Source organism: Chrysemys picta, chromosome 2 (genome assembly GCF_011386835.1).
Source record: "Chrysemys picta bellii isolate R12L10 chromosome 2, ASM1138683v2, whole genome shotgun sequence".
Taxonomy (NCBI): domain Eukaryota; kingdom Metazoa; phylum Chordata; order Testudines; family Emydidae; genus Chrysemys; species Chrysemys picta.
The window spans coordinates 188,976,975-189,000,013 of NC_088792.1; the positions used below are offsets into that span (position 1 = coordinate 188,976,975).

The following is a 23,039-nucleotide window of genomic DNA, read 5'->3' on the forward strand; positions in this document are numbered from 1 at the left end:
CGCCCTTGCTAACATGCATTAAAAATAAAACCTTTTGGGGAATGAACACAAAGTGAAATTCTTGCACTATGTAACAAAAACTAGAAAAGTGTAATAAAACAAATGAATTTATTAAAACAGTACATTAGCAGTTTAAAATATTAACTAAGGAACGGAAATATTATGGGAAGTAGGTTATTAATGCAGGTTGTTTCATCTAGCAGTGTGTAATTAAACAAAACAAAAATGAAAACCAAATTGCAATCCAGAGAGCCCAATTCTGCAAATCCTTATTTATCTGTGAAATCCCCTTCATGTGAATTCAATGTAATTGCTCATGTGAGTAAGTAAAGATTTGCAGGACTGATGTCAGCATTAAATATGTTCTGAGCAATTTTTGAAAACAGGTATTTTTAACACTAAACGTATACAATAGTAATGGCTTAAAATTTGGGTGTCAGTCTAATTAAAAATAAATGAGCACAGTTCACTGAGTTATCATCCTTGAATACACTTTTCACAGCATCAGGATTTCTAAAAATATGGAAACATCTGAAAAGAGAATTAAGAATTTTGTTTGAACAGAGCATATCCCTCTTCAAGAATGCCAGTCTTCATGACTGACTGATAAGAATCTTTTACACGTGTTTCCATTCCTGATTGCTATCAAACACTCCTCACCATTACTTTTTTTTAAAATCACATCTTCATGCCAACCCTTAGAACTCTACCACAGCCTCAATGGTTGAAGGGAAAAAAGTATCCCCTGACAGAGCAGATGATTGAAATAATTAACGCTTCATGCCTGCAGTTTTTTTGAGGTGCCCAGCAGGAATTTCAAGACAACAGTGATTGAAATGAATGTTTTCTGCACGATAATTTTAGTCTGAATCAAATCTACTAGCAGCACTAAGATCAACCACTAACAGAATATTTTGATTATGCATCAATATGGTAAAACCCTACTACTTTGCACTAGTCAGTGAAGACCCTTTACAGATTACTGAATTTTTACAATTAGCAAGTAACATAATTAAAAGAATCAAGGATGCGGACCATAACATATACTTAACTAATTTATGCTGACAAGTTTCTAACACGATTAAAATGTCTCTCAGTAAATATGCAATTTTATGAAAGTAATTAATTCTTAGTAATGTGACCTTAGAATCTTTGAGAGTGCAAATAACCACTTTTTGTGTGAAATATCAAAGTTTGGGTCAGTGACATGCAGACTATTAATGAAAGCTAATTCAGTAATTGTTAAATAGATGTCTTCTCATCTATTGAAACATTCCAAAATATCCTTCATTTGTTCTATTTTGCATTAATGTATTTTTTTAAATCAACATAGGGCTCTCAAAACTTAACTAATAGAAATTTCTTTAAAGTTCCCTTTATCCAGTCCTGGTCTTTATCTTGGCAAGTTTAGGTTCAATGACATTAAGGGATATCTTAGGAAGCTGTACTTATTTTCAAGTCTTCAAATTCATTTTCTATTTTTAGTCACAGCAAATCTCTTGTTTTAGTTGAAAGCAACAGAGGGTCCTGTGGCACCTTTGAGACTAACAGAAGTATTGGGAGCATAAGCTTTCGTGGGTAAGAACCTCACTTCTTCAGATGCAAGTAATGGAAATCTCTAGAGGCAGGTATATATCAGTGAACTAACCTCGTTATCTCCACACTGATATATACCTGCCTCTAGAGATTTCCATTACTTGCATCTGAAGAAGTGAGGTTCTTACCCACGAAAGCTTATGCTCCCAATACTTCTGTTAGTCTCAAAGGTGCCACAGGACCCTCACGGCTACCCCTCTGATACTTGTTTTACTTGGTTCCCCCACTTTTTCCATCTACATTGCAACCCTTTATTTTCTTCATATTTTACAACATATATATCCTAAAGTGTGTGAAAAATCCAGTTGTAATAACTAATTACATACAATGTAAGTGACCGATATGGGAGTCGTAGCCTTAGACCTATGCGATATATTCTGTTACTTAAGGCCCAAAGCATCCAGGGACACCAATCATATTGCCACTAATAGCACTTTCATTCAGATTAAGGCTTTGAATTTCCTCTCTGTGACATTCCCTCAGCTCTTCCCCTCCCCCCTCCCGCCCCCCACACCACCACCACCACCAAAAAATCATGTTCTAGTGCAGAGGCGGGCAAACTACAGCCCGCGGGACTGTTCTGCCTGGCCCCTGAGCAAACGGCCAGGGAGGCTAGTCCTCAGCCCCTCCCCTGCTGATCCCCTCCCCCACCTCAGCACGCTGTGCTGCCAGTGCTCTGGCCCGCCGCTCCTGCCGGGCAGCACGGCGTCGTGGCTGGCTCCGGCATGGTAAGGCGGTGGGGAGGAGGGAGTCCCGGGGGGCAGTCAGGGGACAGGGATCAGGGGGAGGTTGGATGGGATGGAGGTTTTGTGGGGGGGCGGTCAGGGGACAGGGCAGGGGTTGGACAGGCATGGGAGTCCCAGGGGGCCTGTCGGGGCGGGGGGTGTGGATAGGGGGTCGGGGCAATCAGGGAGCAGGGTGGGTTGGCTAGAGGATGGGATGCCTGGGGGGTGGTTACGGGCGGGGGGTTCCTGGGGGGTGGTTACAGGAAGGGGTCCCGGGAGGGGATGGTCAGGGGACAAGGAGCAGGGGGGGTTGGATGGGTTGGGAGTTCTGAGGGGGGCAATCAGGGGGCAGAACGTGGGAGGGAGTGCATAGGGGGCGGGGGCCAGGCTGTTTGGGGAGGTCCTCCATACAGTTTTGCAACCCCGATGTGGCTCTCGGGCCAAAAAGTTTGCCCACCCCTGTTGTAGTGGTAGCTACATAAAGGATCAAAAGCCATTAAGTCTCTCAAATAAGTAAAAGGAGACGATGCAAAATCATCACAGTCTGTGGGGTTATCTTAGGCAGGCAAGAAGCAACTAAGGATGGCTGTAGGTATGTAGGATAGAACTTTCATATCATTTCACGCAGTCCTAACAAATCCTGGAAACTTTACTCTTCATAATGAGTTACCTAGCCCCTTACTCCAAGTTTAAAGGTAATATTAACATAGTAAGTCATTAATATTAAACAGAAGTCCATTTTGTGGAATATCTTCATCTCACTTTACATTGAATATACATTTATAATTTTATATTTCATGGTCGTAGTTGAAGAAAGCATGCTTAAATTTTGGTCTGTAGAGCACAGATTGCTATTTCTTCAAAATGAATTGAAAGACAGATAGGACATAGCAATGTCCTGTTAAAATACATCAGTAGAACATGGCTAAGTAATACAAAAAGCAGTTTAAAAACTTGAAACATCTACAAACAATACTTTCCTTAGTCTGTCAGAAGGAAGAGTCATTATATACCATTTGAGAGAACATTAAAATAATGCAATATTACATCTTGGTGAAGGCACATTTAGAGAAAAAACATGTTATTCACTGCATAAATTATTTTTGCAAACTATTTTTCCCTCTAAAAACATCTCACTAGCTAAAACATTCTTTACCATCTGTGTAATTACCAATAAAAAGTCCAAAGCTGTCAGAAGTGGCTGCGCATCTAGACTTTATAGTCCACCAAGGCGCAAGCCTTTCGCCTAAAGCGAAATGCAGAATTGCGCAGAACTAGAACACAGAAATAAGTGTCTATAGTAATTCATTACACTCTCAAGATAAAGACTTTGGAAGTGAATTGCAATGATTTGAAAAAACTAATAAATATCTCATGTGTGCTAACAAGTATTTCCTACTAAAGACCCTAAAATCAAGGTAAACAAAATATGCAGTTGCTGTAATAGAAAGGACACCATTCACCTTTTTATGGCACACATTCTCTAATACATAAATATTATGCGGATAGTATTTGACAATAATATGACATGTGACTACATGATTTCTTATGCATCATACTCTATTTTAAGGACTATCCCTTTCTGAACTGGTCATAGCCCCTGCCCCTAACCACTAGTATAACTATGTGTAGAAAGAATAGTAAATATGGCCGGCGACCAGCTTGGCTTAACAGTGAAATCCTTGCTGATCTTAAACGCAAAAAAGAAGCTTACAAGAAGTGGAAGACTGGACAAATGACTAGGGAGGAGTATAAAAATACTGCTCAGGCATGCAGGAGTGAAATCAGGAAGGCCAAATCACACTTGGAATTGCAGCTAGCAAGAGATGTTAAGAGTAACAAGAAGGATTTCTTCAGGTATGTTAGCAACAAGAAGAAAATCAAGGGAAGTGTGGGCTCCTTACTGAATGAGGGAGGCAACCCAGTGACAGAGGATGTGGAAAAAGCTAATGTACTCAATGCTTTTTTTGCCTCTGTCTTCACGAACAAGGGCAGCTCTCAGACAACTGCACTGGGCAGCACAGCATGGGGAGGAGGTGACCAGCCCTTTGTGGAGAAAGAAGTGGTTCAGGACTATTTAGAAAAGCTGGATGAGCACAAGTCCATGGGGCCGGATGCGCTGCATCTGAGGGTGCTAAAGGAGTTGGCGGATGTGATTGCAAAGCCATTGGCCATGATCTTTGAAAACTCATGGCGATCGGGGGAGGTCCCGGATGACTGGAAAAAGGCAAATGTAGTGCCCATCTTTAAAAAAGGGAAGGAGGAGGATCCGGGGAACTAAAGGGCAGTCAGCCTCACCTCAGTCCCTGGAAAAATCATGGAGCAGGTCCTCAGGGAATCAATTCTGAAGCACTTACAGGAAAGGAAAAAGTGATCAGGACCAGTCAGCATGGATTCACCAAGGGCAAGTCATGCCTGACTAATCTCTTCATAGAAGGCAATTAGGTAACTGGCTCTGTGGATGAGGGGAAAGCAGTGGACATGTTATTCCTTGACTTTAGCAAAGCTTTTGATACGGTCTCCCACAGTATTCTTGCCAACAAGTTAAAGAAGTATGGGCTGGATGAATGGACTATAAGGTGGATACAAAGCTGGCTAGATCGTTGAGCTCAACGGGTAGTGATCAATGGCTCCATGTCTAGTTGGCAGCTGGTATCAAGCATAGTGCCCCAAGGGTCAGTCCTGGGGCCTGTTTTGTTCAATATCTTCATTAATGATCTGGAGGATGGCGTGGACTGCACTCTCAGCAAGTTTGCAGATGACACTAAACTGGGAGGAGTGGTAAATACGCTGGAGGGTAGGGATAGGATACAGAGGGACCTAGACAAATTAGAGGATTGGGCCAAAAGAAATCTGATGAGGTTCAACAAGGACAAGTGCAGAGTCCTGCACTTAGGACGGAAGAATCCCATGCACTGCTACAGACTAGGGAGCGAATGGCTAGGCAGCAGTTCTGCAGAAAAGGACCTAGGGGTTACGGTGGACGAGAAGCTGGATACGAGTCAACAGTGTGCCCTTGTTGCCAAGAAGGCGAACAGCATTTTGGGCTGTATAAGTATAGGCATTGCCAGCAGATCGAGGGATGTGATCATTCCCTCTATTCGACATTGGTGAGGCCTCATCTGGAATACTGTGTCCAGTTTTGGGCCCCACACTACAAGAAGGATGTGGAAAAATTGGAAAGAGTCCAGCGGAGGGCAACAAAAATGATTAGGGGGCTGGAGCACATGACTTATGAGGAGAGGCTGAGGGAACTGGGATTGTTTAGTCTGCAGAAGAGAAGAATGAGGGGGGATTTGATAGCTGCTTTCAACTACCTGAAAGGGGATTCCAAAGAGGATGGATCTAGACTGTTCTCAGTGGTATCAGATGACAGAACAAGAAGTAATGGTCTCAAGTTGCAGTGGGGGAGGTGTAGGTTGGATATTAGGAAAAACTTTTTCACTAGGAGGGTGGCGAAGCACTGGAATGGGTTACCTAGGGAGGTGGTGGAATCTCCTTCCTTAGAGGTTTTTAAGGTCAGCCCTGTCTGGGATGATTTAGTTGGGGATTGGTCCTGCTTTGAGCAGGGGGTTGGACTAGATGACCTCCTGAGGTCCCTTCCAACCCTGATATTCTATGATTCTATGGTTCTTGAATGGAAGGTGTTAATAAGTGCAGTGTTTGAAAATTTTACCAGACACCTACTAGCCTAAGAACTCAACCTACTAATCAGAGTATATATGAAAAAAATGGGGAGATGGGAAAAAGGTTACAAGCAAGTACCATTCAAAGCCTGTGGAGAGGATACTGGTATTTCTACTAGTATGCTATCACTGGGACTTCCTTTCAGGCTCTCTTTTTCATATGGAGCCTACGGTTAGAATGTGTAACCAGTTTAGAGCTCCAGGGGGAAGGAGCTTCCTATATTTTCTTCCCAGTTTAATGCCTCTTTTCTGATGCAATGGGAGAATAGGTCCCGACTACACTTACTCACCCAGTCTTCTGACTGCTACAAACAAGGAAGGAAAAAGAGATCCTGTTACTCTATCGCCTCCAGCCTGATTTTAGAGTCTTCCCCCACAAAACTAAATCCAATTCTTACCTCTGCTGCCATTCATAGCTTTCCCAAGCAGCAGGATGAAATTAACGTTATTCTTGACAATGTAAACTGTGACCCAAGTGATTCTGAATAGTAGAAATGAAGCTGACTACCAATACCAGGGCTTTCTGTTTGCAGATTCAGGAAGATATCAATTGATCAATTCACATGTGACAGTTCCGTTTAACCACAAAGACCAGATTTCTTTAAGTTAAGAGTTTAAGTTCGGTAGAAATGGAAGGCTTTTGTCACCTTTTTCACTCACCCCAGCTAGTGGGTTTTCAAGTCAGATAAGTGTGGGTCTATGCAAGATATCATCAATTAGAATTAAGAATTTCCACTGAGATGAAAAAACAATTTCTGAAGTTAACCAGAGAGAAAAACAAAGCAGTGATGTACATCCACAGCACAATGATCACACAAGTTTGTTAATTTTTGTATTTTCTAGACAACAAAATAACTAGCAGCACTTTTAGGAAAGTGGAGAAAATTCTAGAATTATGTAGCCTAAAGCTACATAATAAAAAATACCAATTGAAATACATTTCCTCTTTAAAGATGTAAACACTACTACATAGATCTTAATTCTGAAGATTACAGTGTTAAAGAGATGCCTCAGTAAGACAAAACATTCAGGCTCCGTAAGGAAACCTCAATATTTTTTAGATACTATGTTTATAGTACAAATATAATTGCAACTTGGAAAATGATTTCAAAAAGGTTAGAAAAAATATGAAATTGTTCCCATTTTAAGCAACTGAATACATATAAAAACAGTCTGCAAAGAAACACATGCCACAAGCAGTGACATTGCACCAGACAAGATGAAAAGCACGAACATCCTGGTTTACAGAAAGAGCATGTCCTCACAGAGAAGTAAAATAGAATATTTTGTGGCAAGACAGTTATAAGGCCATAATGATTGCTAAGGCTAATCTACACTAGAATGCTGCAGCTACAGTTCTTCCATCAGCATAATAAAACCACTTCCATGGGAGGCGGTAGCTCCGTCAGCGGGAGAAGCTCTCTCACCAACATAGTGTTATCCATACCAGCGGTGTAACTTAGTAGCTTAGGGAGGTGGCTTATTCACACCCCTGAGCACCATAAGTTACATTGACATAAGTGTACAAGCTCTTAGAAAGTTAACCAAGCAGCCCGCTATCTAGCTTAGGGAACCAATAGTATTAATTGATCTACAGCTCGCTACTTATTGCTGAAGGTGAATTTTCATTTAAAAAGGTATGAGCAAGATTATGTGTCAACCAGTAGGGAGTGGAGAAACAGGAGGATGGCGCCTGAGTCTGTCCAACTGAAGTGACACTGGCTTCAGGGACATGTATAAGGAAAATGTATCTGGGCTTACCTGATAATTACCCCCTTTTTAACAGGAAGATAAAAGAGATCCTTAACAATGGGGTTTAACCTCTTTGAAACATAGTGGGCAGAACCAAGCCTATCAGTCACTGGCAGGGTGGGAGTGACCTAGCCCTTGTTCCTTTTAACTAGACTACAACTATCAAAGTTTTCTATTATCTAAAACACAAAAATAACTAATAGCACTTCTAATCAATGGGAGAACATTCCTGGCTATTGTAGCTCTGGCATTCTACACCTAATGAGTTATTTAGCACTTTCCAAAAAGTGATTATTCTGTCCATAGGCTCCCCACCAATTTGCCTCTGGAGTACTTCAATGACAACAGAAGCTGCTTTGCTCTCACACTGCTCTACAAGTATGGAGCTATATGTGCCAAGAAAAACAAACAAAACACATTACGTCCTATTGCCTGGGATGAGAAGTAAAGGGTATCTAAGAGGTGTTGGATATAAATGATGCCTGCTAGAAGTATTTTCCATTGGGATGCACCCCAGCAATGAGAATCAAAACACAACACAAACTAGAAGTCTGAAGTACAAGAAGCCTTTCCAGGCTACTACAGCCCTGGCAGAAAACATGGAAATTACTTAAACATTTAACCCCAAGATTACTTCAAAGTTTTCCCTCAATAATGAGACTGCCAAGGTGCCCATCTGTGGAATTCACTGGTGAGAATTATAGTTCTATGGGAATGGCTGTGCCCTTTACTCAGGAAAACAACACTGTATTTTCTTTCTGTAGGTTAACAGTCAGATTAGGAAATTTTATAGAATGTGTTAGCAAATCTTCCCAGACACTTGGTTTTGCAGGAATTTCCTATTTGGGCCTAATGGCATCCTCGAGAGATTTAGCATGGAAGGGGACACAGCATTCTCATTTGGATCCTGAAGGGAAGAAATTCATAGTAGTCTCTTCCCTTTTCTTGACACTCATTTCCCCTTCTCCTGTTCTGCAGGATTGTCCAAGGGAAGAACTAATCCTACAACTCTTCTGAGAATTATCTCAAATATACTACAGCAAAGAGTTTGACTTAAGTCTCTTCTTTCTGGACCATGGATTCTGACTAAAACAGATGGCCATCCTCTAAGAAGGAGAACAGAAGTTTTCCAGATTGTCCTCAATTTTTTTGATATTCCATGCTTCACAGCTTTAGGCTTATCATACTAGAGAGTGGGGAGACAGCTTAGAAAGGAAAGTAGGGCTGTAAAACTCCTTAGAGAAGATGCAGTACAGAGAGGTTATGTGTGTTTTAAGCCTTTTCTAGCTGGATTATTATGCTTTGATTTTGGCAGCTCTTCCAATTAAAGGGAAAGAGAGCAGGCATCTCTGAACACAAGGACATAAGAATGGCCCTAATGGGTCAGACCAATGTACTTCCTTTTATTTTAAACCTGCTGCCTATTAATTTCAATGACCCCTTCTTCATTTGCTTTGTGAAGGGGTAAATATCACTTCCTTATTCACTTTCCCCACACCATTCATGATTGTACAGACCTCTATAATACGCCCCCTTAGTTGTCTCTTTTCTAAACTGAACAGTCCCAGTCTTTTTAATCTCTCACCAAACAGAAGCTATTCCATATCCTTAATTATTGTTGTTGCCCTTTTCTGTACTTTTTCCAACTCTATATTTTTTTGAGATGGGTGACAAGAACTGCACACAGCATTCAAGGTGTGAATGTACCATTGATTTATATATTATGGCATTATGATATTTTCTGTCTTATCTATCCCTTTTCTAATGGTTCATAACATTGTTAGCCATTTTGACTGCCACTACACATTGAGCAGATGTTTACAGAGAATTATCCATGGTGACACCGAGAGGTCTTCCTTGAACAGTGACAGCTAATTTAGAACTCATCATTTTGTATGTATAGTTGGGATTATGTTTTCTAATGTGCACTACTTTGTATTTATCAACACTGAATTTCATCTGCCAACATTCATCTGCCTTTATGCACTTCTCCACCCGAACTGACTGCTCTGAGGCAAGAAACCCCTGCGTCAGTCTAGCAAAAAGTGGCCTTGCGAGATACCTAGTTTCTTTAGCCTCAGAATATGGACCTACTGTCTCATCACCGAAAGTGTAGGGCTCCATCCACACATTCCATAATATGGGAAGAAGAAAGGCAGATTTTTCCTTTCTACTTTCTCTATTTTTGCCCATCAAGAGGTGTTGAAGGGGGAGTAGTTCTTCCAGTGCCTAACTGAAAGAAAAGGTATGAAAAAAGCCCATAGACAAACCTGAAGCCTGCCTGCAAAGCTCTGAAAGGACTAGATCACTTTTACACGTGTCCGTTTCTGCTCTGCAGCAGAAACATCTGAAAAGTTTGGCTTAAACTGAAGAGGGTGAACAAAACTGATGGGATCTTCAATGGCTGCACCACTCCCATCTGCCAGAGACTGACAGGTCTGGTCATTCCACTCTTAAGCCATGGCAGTCTGAAGACCTATTAAGGATCTGTAGCCCTTTCTATCTGGAAGACAAATTGCCTTTAACAAGTGTCTTGGTAACAGACTAGGAAAAGAAAATCAAAAATGTAGAAACCAGTTTAAGACATTCAAAGAACAGGCTAAGAAAGTAGACAAGAGACACCTGAGAAGATGAATTCATGTGAAGGATATGGAAGACAAGGGCATATTTGGCTCACATATCTATGAAAATCCAAGAATCTACTGATATTTAATCTCCTGGAACAAAGGAAGTGACAGAGAAGACCAATCTTAAATAGCACTTTTTATCACCTCCGGATTCTCCTTATCTTTATAGTACAAATATATAACTAATAGCTAAGGCTGAAATACTTTTTTTCTGGAACAGGCAGCCTAGCACGTAGCAGTGAGTACCACTGACACTGAGAACTCTGATTCAAGACATTTTCTGATTAAAAACAAAAGCTCCAAAACGTCAGCAAGTCTTAATGGGAGACCAGTATCCTGTAAAGTTGACATTTCTTATGCTAATAACTACAGTCAGGTCATAAGTTGACATTCTTGGCTTTTTACTTGCCAGTTCACACTACCCAAGGGATAAGTCTTTACATAACTATCCCCATATAAGTGCTGAAAACAAAGTGTTTGACTATGACAACACTGTAGAGAGAGAGTATAAAGAGGTGTTCATAGGTAATTCGCCCTGCAGAAGCATCTTTTTTTTTGGTACATGTACTCTAAACCCAAGAGTAAATAAATTGCACAGCAACACTACACTATTGCAAAATAACTGGATCAGCCAAAAGTGATTTTAAGAAAGAGAAATCAAAGGGAAGGAAGGATCGTTAAGTCAGTGGAATGGATTCAGGATTCATCAACTCCCACTTTTCCTATCGACTTATGTGACCATGGGCAATCTGCTTAACTTCTCTTTACCTCAGTGTTCTCATCTTTGAAATGGGAGTGATACCTACCTACCTCAAAGGGGAGAGCTGAAGTTTACATTTTTTTTAGAGCTCTTTGAAATAGTTGTATAGATGATGCTATATAAAAGGAGCATATTTTTAAAGTGCAGTTCTACTCAAAAAAGTAACTGTCTAAAAATGTCATCAATTTCCATGTTTTATTGGGTCTTATGATCAGTTGTGCACAAGTAAAAAAAAGATTTTATTTTCAAAATGATAAGCTTTGCAAACTTAACCTAAAATATGAAACTGAATTTCTTCATTCGCATGAATCATTGCTACTAATAAAAATTCTACAGGCCAAATCCTAAATTATACCTATGCTAATTATATTTACAGGTATAAGTATCTAATGTAATTGTTGATTTTCTCATTGTCCACAAAATAAGCTTTTTTAATCCTGCTATGCTCTTCACCTCAGTTGTTGCTTGTGGCAATGCTGTGTAAGGAGGGTCCATGACCAACGCACCTAATTCTGCCCCCCTTCTCAGAGATAATGGCTGCCAAGAAAGCTACCTTCTTAAACAGATGCAGCAAACAACAGGCAGCCATCAGTTCGAAGAGTGAACCTTACAACATTGCCAGTAGCAAACTCCAGTCCCCCAGGGAGGAGAAGTATGATCTATTGACATAGACTTAGAAAATACCCAGTAGCCCATCCCCAACTGGTGGATAAAATGCCAAGATAGATGCCAGGTGAACTCTAAATGAACTAGTTTCCCCCCAGGTCAGAGACCCCATAGGTTTGGGGTGGGGGGGTTGCCTTCCTCTGCAGCATAGGGAACAAATCATTTGCTGGTTTAAACTAGAGTAAATGGTGGATTCTCTGTAATTTGAAGTCTGTAAATCATGGTTTGAGGACTTCAGTAATTCAGCCAGAGATTATGGGTCTATTATAGAAGGAGATGAGTGAGGTTCTGTGGCCTGCAATACTCAATAGGCTGCATGTAGGCCAAATGAGGCCCACCAAGGCTTCCTGTGTGGCCCGCTAGCTCACCTTAAAATATATTTATAATTAAATTCACGAACAGCAATGTGCTGCCTATCATTTGCCTATGACTTCCTTAGTAAGTAACTTCATGACAGTACTTAATTTGTAATGAAAGAGGTGCCGTGGCACTGCCCCGGCATAAGTTAAGCACTGGCTAGGTGGCCAGAGAGCAGCAGCTGCTGGCCAGGCACCCAGCACTGAAGGTAGTACCACCTCCAGCAGTAGCGCAGAAGTAGCAAGGGTGGCAGTACCATACCATGCCACCCTTCCTTCTGCACTGCTGCTGGTGGCGGTGCTGCCTTTAGAGCTGGGCAGCCGGAGAGCAGTGGCTGCTGGTCAGGAGCCGAGAGATGGAGGGGCTATGAACTGTCACATCTAGGAAGTGCCAGGGCTCAGCCCTGGCAAGCCCCAGCACAAATTAAGCACTGCTTACTGGATCTTGAGTTCTCGCGATAGCACTGGCTACAACTGAGCTAGGACGCTACCCATTTTTTCATAAGTGATGGAAATGGAGTCAAAAATGAATGCGAATGGGAGTAAATGTTGCAAAGTTGACAATGAAAGCCGAACCTTTTAACCCAAACTGGACAGTGGATTTTCTTATTATTATGCCACCTCATGTAAATGCAAAACCTTTGTATTTAATATGCCAAACCACTGCACCCATCTATAAAGTCATCAACATGAGGCGCCACTCTGAATCAAAGCACAGTAACTTCAACGCAGCCCATCCGCCTGGCAATGCTGAAAAACGTGATGAAATTAAAAATCTGAAGTCTTTGTATCACACTTAAAATGTCATTCTCAGAACATCAACGACTATACAGGAAAAACAATAGTTGCTTTTCTTCGGATAATGCTGATACTAGCTAAAAAGAAAAAGCCTTTCCTGGATGCTGAGCTTCTGAAGGAGTGCACCTTGGAAATGCTGGAGGAGCTTTTCATCAGAGATAAAAACAAATATGACATTGTGAACCATTTGAAGCAAGTTCCCTTGTCTGATTCCACGGTAGTGAGAAGATTGGAGGTAACTGTCAGCACTGCTTTCTGATTTAAAAAATGCCAAATGCCTATCTCTTGCAGTGGACAAATCAAGTGATTTAAGTGACACTGCCCAGCTTTCGCTGTTTGTTAGATTTTATCATGGTGAAATTTTCAAGGAAGAATTTTAGTGCTTAATACCACTAGAAACATACACTACAGAAGAGATCTTTTTTGAAAAGGCTTTTTTTTTAATGGTTTTGATCTGCAGAAAGTAAACTTGCTTGTTACAGACTGAGGTCCCTCCATGACAGGGAAAGAGCAGGGCTTTGCTTCACATTTGGCAGTGATACACCCTTCACTAAATACACTGCACCATTCACCAGACTGTCCTGTGTCTAAGGACTTGGGGAAAAAAACAAAACCCACAATGGGCATTGTGATGAGATTAGTGAATTACATATGCTCAACTTCTAGCTTGCAACATTGTCTTTTTAAAGCTCTTTTACAAGACATTTCAGCCAAATACAGTGACCTGTTGCAGCACAGCAACAGTTGCTGGTTAAGTAGGAGGCGCTTGCTGCAGAGATTTTGTGCCCTTAAAAAAGAAATGATCAAATTTCTTTCAAACCACAAGACCAACAAGGCCTACGAGTTCCTGGAATTTACGAATGATGTCCCCTCTATGTCACAGGTAGCTTTTGTGTGTGACAAGCTTTAATGGTTACTTGAATTCCCTCAACTTGCAGCTCCAAGGCCATGCAAGCAATATCAGGGATCTGTTTGAAAATGTGTGCGCCTTTCAGAGGAATCCTGAAATCTTTCAGGCAGACTTAACAGGAAAGCTGTTGCACATTTCCACATTGCAGGTCGTTGTGACAGATGCAACTTCAATGAAAATGATACAAGAATTCGTAAACAATCTGATTGAAAATTTTAAAATGTGATTTGGGAATTTTAAAATTTCAAATAATTTGCTTCTATTTGTTCATGATTCATTTGTTGTCTCTGCCGACAGATCTTGTCCTTCTGAAGCAAGGAACATTCTGATTCAATTGATGAAGGTGCCTTTCAATTAGAAATTTTAAGGCTCCACAGCTCAGATATCTTGAAGGCAAAATTCAAAGAAGTAGAACTTCATGATTTCTGGACTCAATATGCTAACCAGTTTCAGAATAGACAGAATCTAGCCATCTATCTTTTAACAATGTTCACATCAACGTACCTCTGCGAATCTGGATTTTCTACCATGAACATTATAAAAAAACCAACATAGCAATCACCTGACAGATGAGCATCTTCACCAGTTCATGTGCCTTGTCCTGAAAACCACTCTTCACAAAGCTTGCCAGAGATCATCAATGTCACACCTCCCATTAGAGATTGCCACAAACACAGGTGGTAATACTGATTTATAAACTTCTTTAAGTACTAGTGTTTCTATCTTTTATGTTGCAAACAAAAGTCTTTATTGGCAGCTGAAGTCGTGTATCTTTAATTTTATTTTTTTATTTGGTCAGCAAATGGCTTGTCTCTCATCATAAAATTCTTAAATCAGCCTGCGATAGATCTAATTGAGTATCACTGGACTAGATGATCACGAAGGTCCCTTCTGGTCTTAAAGTCTATGAGTCTATATCCTAATACTTGTATATTCTGGTTTACTAAAGAATATCACGTGAGGTCTTAAATTAAAGCCAGGGTCACACTGGTTATTCATATCATTGAGAAATGATACTGTGTATGCTGAAAATATGCTCTTGGATTCTGTATCACAGCAGAGGTGGCAAAACAGGTTTTCTGTCAGACAAGGGATGTTTATGCACTTTTGTCTGTCAAAGTGTAAATTAAGTATTGTCTCATTCACAGTGGGTCTCCCATCACCCTTCTAAGCTAAATGCAGATGAAACATTGCAAGAATTTAAAAAAGGATCTAACAGGTATAGAGACACAGCAGCGGAAGAGAACTTTATTTTGAGAAACACTTCAAACACTTTGCTGGACTATATTTACGGAACAAAGATGACATTCTGCATCTAGGAATTAAACAGGCAGTGTATTAACATTCATGAAAATGGGATCACAACCAGCTGTGGTTGAAGATGCTGCAGAAGGCTTCTGGTGAAATAAACTTCACTAGATAGAAGGTTAACCTATTAAAGTTTAATCTCTAAAAAGCAGGTTATGATTTTGTTTTATATGTTAACTTTTTTCTCCATTATCCTTACTCACTACCTCTTGAATCTTTGATAATAAACTTCTTGTTTTCACCATAAATATATCTCAGTGCTCTGGTATTAAGCAAAGAGCTGATTCTGAGTTGAATCAGACAAGCTGGCATGTATACTGTTCCCTTGGGTATAGCAGACCTGGTATTTCTGAGAGTGTCAGTGAAGAAATGGCTGGACACTACAGGGGAGCTCCTCAAAGGGACTCGGGGGCTGGGGTACACTGACTGTTAATCTGCATGGCAAAGTAAGGACTGTCCTAGTCCAGAGAGAGTGCTTGGGTGGCTAATAGGCTGGAGTTATCAGGGAACAGACACCCAATTAATCACAAGCAAGTCTCCATCACACTGCTGGGGGGGGGGGGGGGGCTGGGTAACAAGGTGACCCTCAGTCCTGGGTACCCAGAGAACCTGTCACAGAGGATAGGCATAGAGCAGCTTCCCCCCTGGCAAGAGAGGGGCAGCATACATCAGGGAGCCTGGACTGTGACCTGTTCCAGAACAAAACACATGGTGAATCTGGGGTATTTATCATTTTGGGGTACCAGCTGAAAGCAAGAGCCTTGTCGAGCCCTTCAGTGTTTTACCAGAAGCACTGTAGGCAACATGGAAAGGAATGCTTAAGTTTCCCCTTAACTTCTTATTTCTCAAAAAGAAGAACAGGAGTACTTGTGGCACCTTAGAGACTAACAAATTTGTTAGTCTCTAATTTCTTTTTCTTTTTCAAATTTCTTTTTGCGGATACAGACTAACACGGCTGCTACTCTGAAACCTTCTTATTTCTGTGCTTTTAAGGTTTTGGTTGGATGGGATGCATCCTATTTAAAAAAAAAAAAAAAAACACTTACCTAAGACTAAACAGCTGTTACTAAACAAGTTCTTGGTCGCCAATAGTATTTTGTATTTGCCCTCATGACTACTTCATTTCTTTACCTGCCTTTGTAAGGGACTCGGTCCAAGGCTTTCAGAAAGCCAAAAAAGTTATGCCACCCTGTCCTCCTTTATCCATATTTTACTTATATGTTTTAAAGGTTTCTAGTAGATTAGAAAGACATGATTTTCCTTTTCAGAAACTGCTGATTTACCCCATCATGTGATCATATAGCAGTTTTATATTTCTATTTTTAGATATTTCAGCCAGAATACTCATTACTGATCCTCTACGATCTAATTCTCTGAATCACCTCCAGTGCTTTTTTAAAAACATAGGTAAAACATTCATTACTCGATCTGGAAGCAGGGCTGGAAGACAGCAAATTTTAATTAGCGAAACTGTATTTTTGTTAGCAGCTTAGCCACTTCATTCTTAAATTCCTTTCAACCTTGGATGCATGCCAGACAGTGGTAGTAACTTGTTGCTCTTTACTTTATCCATTTCAGAGAAGAACTGCACTTTAAAGTGGTAGCGTATTTTAAAAAATTATTTTCCCTCATGCAACAACTGAAAATGTATAGATATGGCACATGTAAGTTGCTATTAACAAAAACCTTCAGCTTTCTGGAACAGCTACAGTTTTACATGCTTTATTCAGCTAGCGGAAATGAATACTTTGTTTCCCTTAAGTACATCTCTTGTTGGATTATATGGAATTCATTCCTACCAGGATAACATTTCAGAAACCTATCATCAATTCTGTTATTTTAAAAACTATTTTAGCCTAAGTTCAAAACTACAGAATGTGGATTATAAAATAGTTATGACTAATAAAAAATGTTTTTAACCAACCTCGTATTGTAAGCTTGCTATATAACTGAGAGTTCATTTCCTTGTCTCGCTGATAACGTCGAAATTCATCAACTGCCTCACGCACCATTGTGACAGCCAAAACAAATCCCTGTTCAAAATATAATGATATAACAAATTTCCCAAAATGGAAAATATTTTTTAGAAAATACATAAAAAGGAACATGACAGTAGGAGAAAAATGTATGTATGGAGTATTTCATCATTTTTGACAGTTCAGGGTATTTTTAAACCTTTTCTGTCTATCTAGTTAATCTTTACTGTAGAAACACAACTTATTAAAACTTAAGATAAAGTTAAAACATTATACAAACATAAGAACAGCCATGCTGGGTCAGACCAAAGGTCCATCTAGCCCAGTATCCTGTCTTCCGACAGTGGTCAATGCCAGGTGCCCCAGAGGGAATGAACATGTAATCATCGAGTGACCCATTCCCTGTCGCTCATTCCCAGCTTCTGGCAAACAGAAGTTAGGGACACCATCCCTGCCCATCCTGGCTAATAGCCATTGATGGACCTATCCTCCATGAATTTATCTAGTTCTTTTTAAATGCTGTTATAGTCTTGGCTTTCACATCATCATCTGGCAAGGAGTTCCACAGGTTGACTGTACATTGTGTGAAGTACATCTCCAAATGTATTGAACAATTTTCATTTCTTGGCATATTCCAGCAAGTTACAAATGATATAAAATTATATATATGCACCAGAGGAGAAAATTTTAGATGTAACTTGTATTTTAGAAGAAATTAACATCTTTCAATTAAGCCACTGCATTTACTTATACTATATATATATCTATCTATCTATATCTGAGACAGCTTTTACAGTCCAAGAAGCATTCCTCACACAGTGATTTTTGGGGACCTATAGTTTGGGTTGCAAGGATTTTTATCAGTAAAGATCTGTAAATGTTGACTTCACCATATAAACACCCAAAAAACAAATACTTCCATCAATAATAACTGAAATATAGATAAACAGCATTTTTTGCAATTTGCCTGAACTTATTAGCATTTGATTTAAGGATATTTGTATATTTTTACATGTGATGCTGACAATTTGTGTTTCAACAGTTATGAAAGCTTTTAACTTTTTGAATCTTGATGTCTACAGTCATTAAATTATTTTCTGGCCCTCCCATAATTTCCTGCAACTGAAAATGTAAATAGACAAAAAATGTAAATATGCTTAAAATAAACATTGATATTATCCATCAAAATTATTTAAAAATTAAAAATCAAATTCTGCCAAGCCTACCTACAGTAGTGATGGGGATAATCTCATCTTGCTTCTTTAAAAAAAAAAAGGTTATTGTCCTTTTTCTTACAAAGATAGGCAGAAAAAGGTGAACTGAAGTAAACAGATGGCTAAATTGGAAAGTTTGTCACTAATTTTTCCAAATTAATACTGGCTATTCACAGTCCTCCAAACACTGAAACAGGGCTGACTCTTTAGGTTTTGTAAAAAGCGACAAAGAGTCCTGTGCCACCTTATAGACTAACAGACGTATTGGAGCATAAGCTTTCGTGGGTGAATACCCACTTTAGGTTTTGTGAAACTCCTGACCGCAGATCCTTCAATTCTGGGGAGTACCCCAATTAAATTCACAGCTATGAAGGGGTAGTGCCAACCAGGCTCCTACAAGCAGCCAGTATAATCTCTGGAAACACAAAAGAGGGGAAGCTAAGTAACAAAAGGAAGAACAGTCTAGGGGACGAATCATGAGATATATTTACATTTAATACTTGGCACTTCGCTCAAATTCCTAACTGTTATACTACCAAAACCTTATTTTTAATGTTATTTAAACCTGACTTGCCAATTAGCACCATTAGTTATATGACCCTATGTTACAAAAAAAAAACAAAAACAAAAAAAACAAAAAAAAAAAAAAAACCACCCAAAAACAAACACCAAAAAACTGAATTTCAACTTTTTTCCTCAGGACTGCCCCCCCCATCTCCTCCCTCCCCATCTCCCCCCACCCAACACACACACTCCTTTAGAAATGTACACACCTTATTAAGATTGACCAATCATACTCTAAAAATGTCCCAGAGTCTTTTATGTAGTTGACAGGCTACATTGCTATCAAGCCATCTATGTAGAATTCTTTCCATACAGATTTCACTTTCAATTAATGCCCTAAGTCCAAGGAATTGGGGGTAAGGGGATGCCACTATTATTTTGATGTTACAGACTGTTGCCATACCACATCATATTAATGTATTACTTTTTCTTTTTCGAAGCAATGTTTCATGAGAGATCATTTTACATAATCAAAATAAAACATTCTGTACCTGTAACAGAGAATTTGCACCTGATACTTTCAAATGTACTCGTTTTAGCTCACCAAGGGCATTAAACACCAAAGTAAAAAGATAGCGAGAAAATTTTAACCTTTTCTGCCTTTAAGGATATTTTGTATAGACATGAAAGACAGACATTTCAGCTAGAATTTGAATTTTTCTGGAACTCTACATACTGTGTTATGACATTTCTTATTAAACCTCTTAAGGATATCATGACAAGTAGTCATTCTGTAAAACGAGAATGGGGAAAATCTGCTAAAGAAAAGTTTCTATGTATAATTTTAAGCTTATATACAGCCCACACTTTACATGTAGCATCCGTTTATGTCTAACCAATGCGATTGGTGAGGACATCAATGGAAGTTGCAAGAGCAAACAGAAGTCAGTATATATAGTACAACAAACTATAATTTTGGTTTGTCAAATGTGTACATCTTTAAGTGACCATGGCGATCTATTAGATGATACAGAAAAAATTATCTATTTGGATATTAAAAGGAAAAAAATAGCTATAGAAAATATTTTAGCCTCCTAAGCATTAAAGGTTACCTATTTTCGAAACAATAGTAATAGTCTCTTTAGCTGTAAAGTTTACTGCAAGTGGGCCTTTCCTTAATTAAAAACAAAAACCAACACTATCCAGCAGATCTGATATAGAAAAATTCTGTGTCTTACAAGTCAAGTATGTTTGTCTAACTGTGTCAGACAGTCTTCACAGTGGGGTATTCCCCATTCCATACCAACTTGGATGCATACTGTATCTTCAAGCTCAGACTTATGTCTGCCACTCAGGAAGAACCCTCCAGACAAAAGATTCCAAAGCTCAAAAATATTTACTGTATAAATATTAAGAGGGGCAAATCAACACGAACCACTTGCAGGAAAACTGATAAGAAATGTAAGGGTTTCCTAGAGGAATATACTCTCCCCTTTTCCAATTACTTAACAAGTGAGCAATAGAGACACAAAATTCTGAACATACTGTATTCCTTCAAGGGAGGATCAGATTGTCTGACATGGAGAGTCCTAAAAAGAAAATTCACAGGTAAGGCAAATTTTCCCTTCTCTGGTCCCTCCACAGCAGACTACCTTCATGTAGAAAGCAGTTAATCATCCTTAGGGCTGGTCCACAGTAACCCCCCACTTCGAACTAAGATACGCAACTTCAGCTATGCGAATAACGTAGCTGAAGTCGAAGTATCTTAGTTCGAACTTACCGCGGGTCCACACGCGGCAGACAGGCTCCCCCGTCAATTCCGCATACTCCTCTCGCGGAGCAGGAGTACCGGCGTCGATGGCGAGCACTTCCGGGATCGATCCCAGAAGATCGATTGCTTACCGCCGGACCCGGAGGTAAGTATAGACGTACCCTTAGGGAGGGAAGATTCAATTGAGCTATGCAGAAGTTGGAAAGGAACTAAGGAGGCACCCCCATTTACCAACTCTACATCTGCAGATGAGAAGACAATTGAGAAGTGCAAACAGACCACCACATTGTGGCCTTATAGATCTCATTTTTGAAAATGTCCATTCTGTAAGAAACTAGCTCCATTATTACAATGTGTCGGAGATGAACTATTACAATTTTCATATTCTGATACTATAAAAAGATTTGTTGATGATGATGTTGGTTTGCTTTTATTTTATTTGAACTTTGTGTCCCAGGGACAAGTGAGACACAGTTCTATTGAATCTACTTTTCTGAATAGCTCAAACACTGATTTTCCCAAGATGATAGCCTTCTACATGGAGGCCATTCTGAAGCTCCCCCTCTTAGAGAAGTAGGATCCTCAGAATTAGGGAAAACCAAAGCTAATAAGAACTGATCACATTCGACAGTTTCCCATGGAAACCCAGCCGGAGTCTTCCTACTCTCAGAAAAGACTGCAGTGGTCTCTTTCTAATATATCTTCTCAACACTGGAGGAACATCAATTTAAAAGGAAAAGCCTAACGAAGTAACATACTCTGGAGTATCTCACTGGACAGAAGGCCTTTATTTTCCCTTCTTCTCATCCACGTCCTGGCCTCAATGACTGCTTTGTATTTTTACTCCCCTAAGAACCTATCAACAGATGATTTAGAAGGTTGACATCAAATTGAAATGTGTTTCACAGTCATCATATGCTAGTTCATGGGCCACTATGTTATAAACTCTACAATGTAGAGTAAATCTTAGTCAGTTTAAGCATTGGTCCCAGTAGGAACTACTAGGAAAATCTACATACGAGGCATCGGGTTGTTATAACGACCTTCTAGTAGAGATTAGTCCAGCATAATCTGTGGTTGTAGCCAACATTGCCAGAGTTGAAGTCCATGTATCCAAGTTTTGTCTGAATGATGATCCTATTCTCCTCTGGTCAGTTCCTAACAAAGGAGTACTCCAAAGGAGTACTTCTTCATATGGTACAGCTGTGTCCCCTTGACTAACAAGGCTATAGCAGGCTCTGCCTTATGGAAGAGCAATGAAGTCTTTTAGTGCATGTGAAATTTATGAATTTGCATGTTAGGACATTTTGCCTTAATAGAGAATGAATACCCCTCCTTAACCACACCCTTATATTGGATGAAGAGGCATTACAGGACTCTCTCAAGTTAACAAAAATTTGTGTTTTTTCCTCCAAAAAACACAGAAGCCTGCAAAGACAGATCCCCGCCCTATGCATCCTTAATTCTGGGAAGTCTAGATGAGTGACTGTTTTATCTTAATCCAAGCCCTGACTTCAGAGATTTCCCCTCAGCTTTAGAGAATATTTGAAAACTGACTCAAGAGGTTTTTAAGACATCAACGGGAGTTTTGAAGGTAATGGAATAAGCCAATTTACAGGAGAAGTGAAATTTTGTGCTGCCCCTTTAAAAGCTTGCTGAGTGGCCTTCTCCTTTATTGGTCCCTGGGCCAAATCCCTGAAGGAACATGGGGGAGAGTTACAACAGAGACTTAAAATTGAGAGATGAGAGTCATGTTCCCTACAAGTTTCCCAAAGGAAAAGAGCAGCCATTTTTTAATCTCCTGTGGGACCCATGGAGGCTAGAAGGGGAGAGAAGGCATACTCATCCTCCAGGGAATGGAATATGAATCATTTGGACCTCCAGCCCACTGTTACTTGGTTCTGGATGAGTGGAGTCTAGTCTCAGAATGGAGCTTTCCTGAAGCCTGTTCAACCATCTTGGTATGAGCTTTGCTAATACACAAATTGCAAGTAGAGTTCCCTTGCAGCCTTCTCAACTGCCTCAACATAGACCTTGCCTACACCCCAACTGGCAGCTTTGTCTTTGCCCCCAAAAGCCTAATGAGGGGATTAACAATGGGGACATTTCTTGCATTCAGTTTTCCCTTGCTGCTTACCTTAGGCTACACCTACACTACAAATCAGGGGCATGATTCTCAGTTCGCATATACGTACTCGCAATAGCTTGATAAGAGCTAGTGCAAGTATAAAAAGTAACAACCATGGTAGCACAGACAATGGCAGCACAGCTTTGCTGTGCTGAGTACAAACCCACCTCGATCCTGTGGGTACATATTCAAAACAGCTGGTCCCTGCCCATGCTATCACGGGTACACTGCTATTCATACTCTCTCTAGCTCTCTCTGAGCT

General features: G+C 40.0%; 1 protein-coding gene across 9 annotated transcripts in view; it reads right to left on the reverse strand.

The window, feature by feature from the left end:
• ATP9B (ATPase phospholipid transporting 9B (putative)) overlaps positions 1 to 23,039 on the reverse strand; it is a 286,760-nt gene that overhangs the window by 221,213 nt on the left and 42,508 nt on the right. For 6 of the 9 annotated variants that reach the window (XM_042860452.2, XM_008164437.4, XM_008164435.4 and 3 more), the window contains exon 5: positions 17,109 to 17,217. The exons of 2 other annotated variants lie outside the window; for them this stretch is intronic. In XM_042860452.2, the coding sequence (XP_042716386.1) occupies positions 17,109 to 17,217 (109 nt within the window). Of the gene's footprint in view, positions 1 to 17,108; positions 17,218 to 23,039 lie in introns of those variants that run through there. One more of the 9 variants, XM_065585122.1, reaches the window with a different exon arrangement.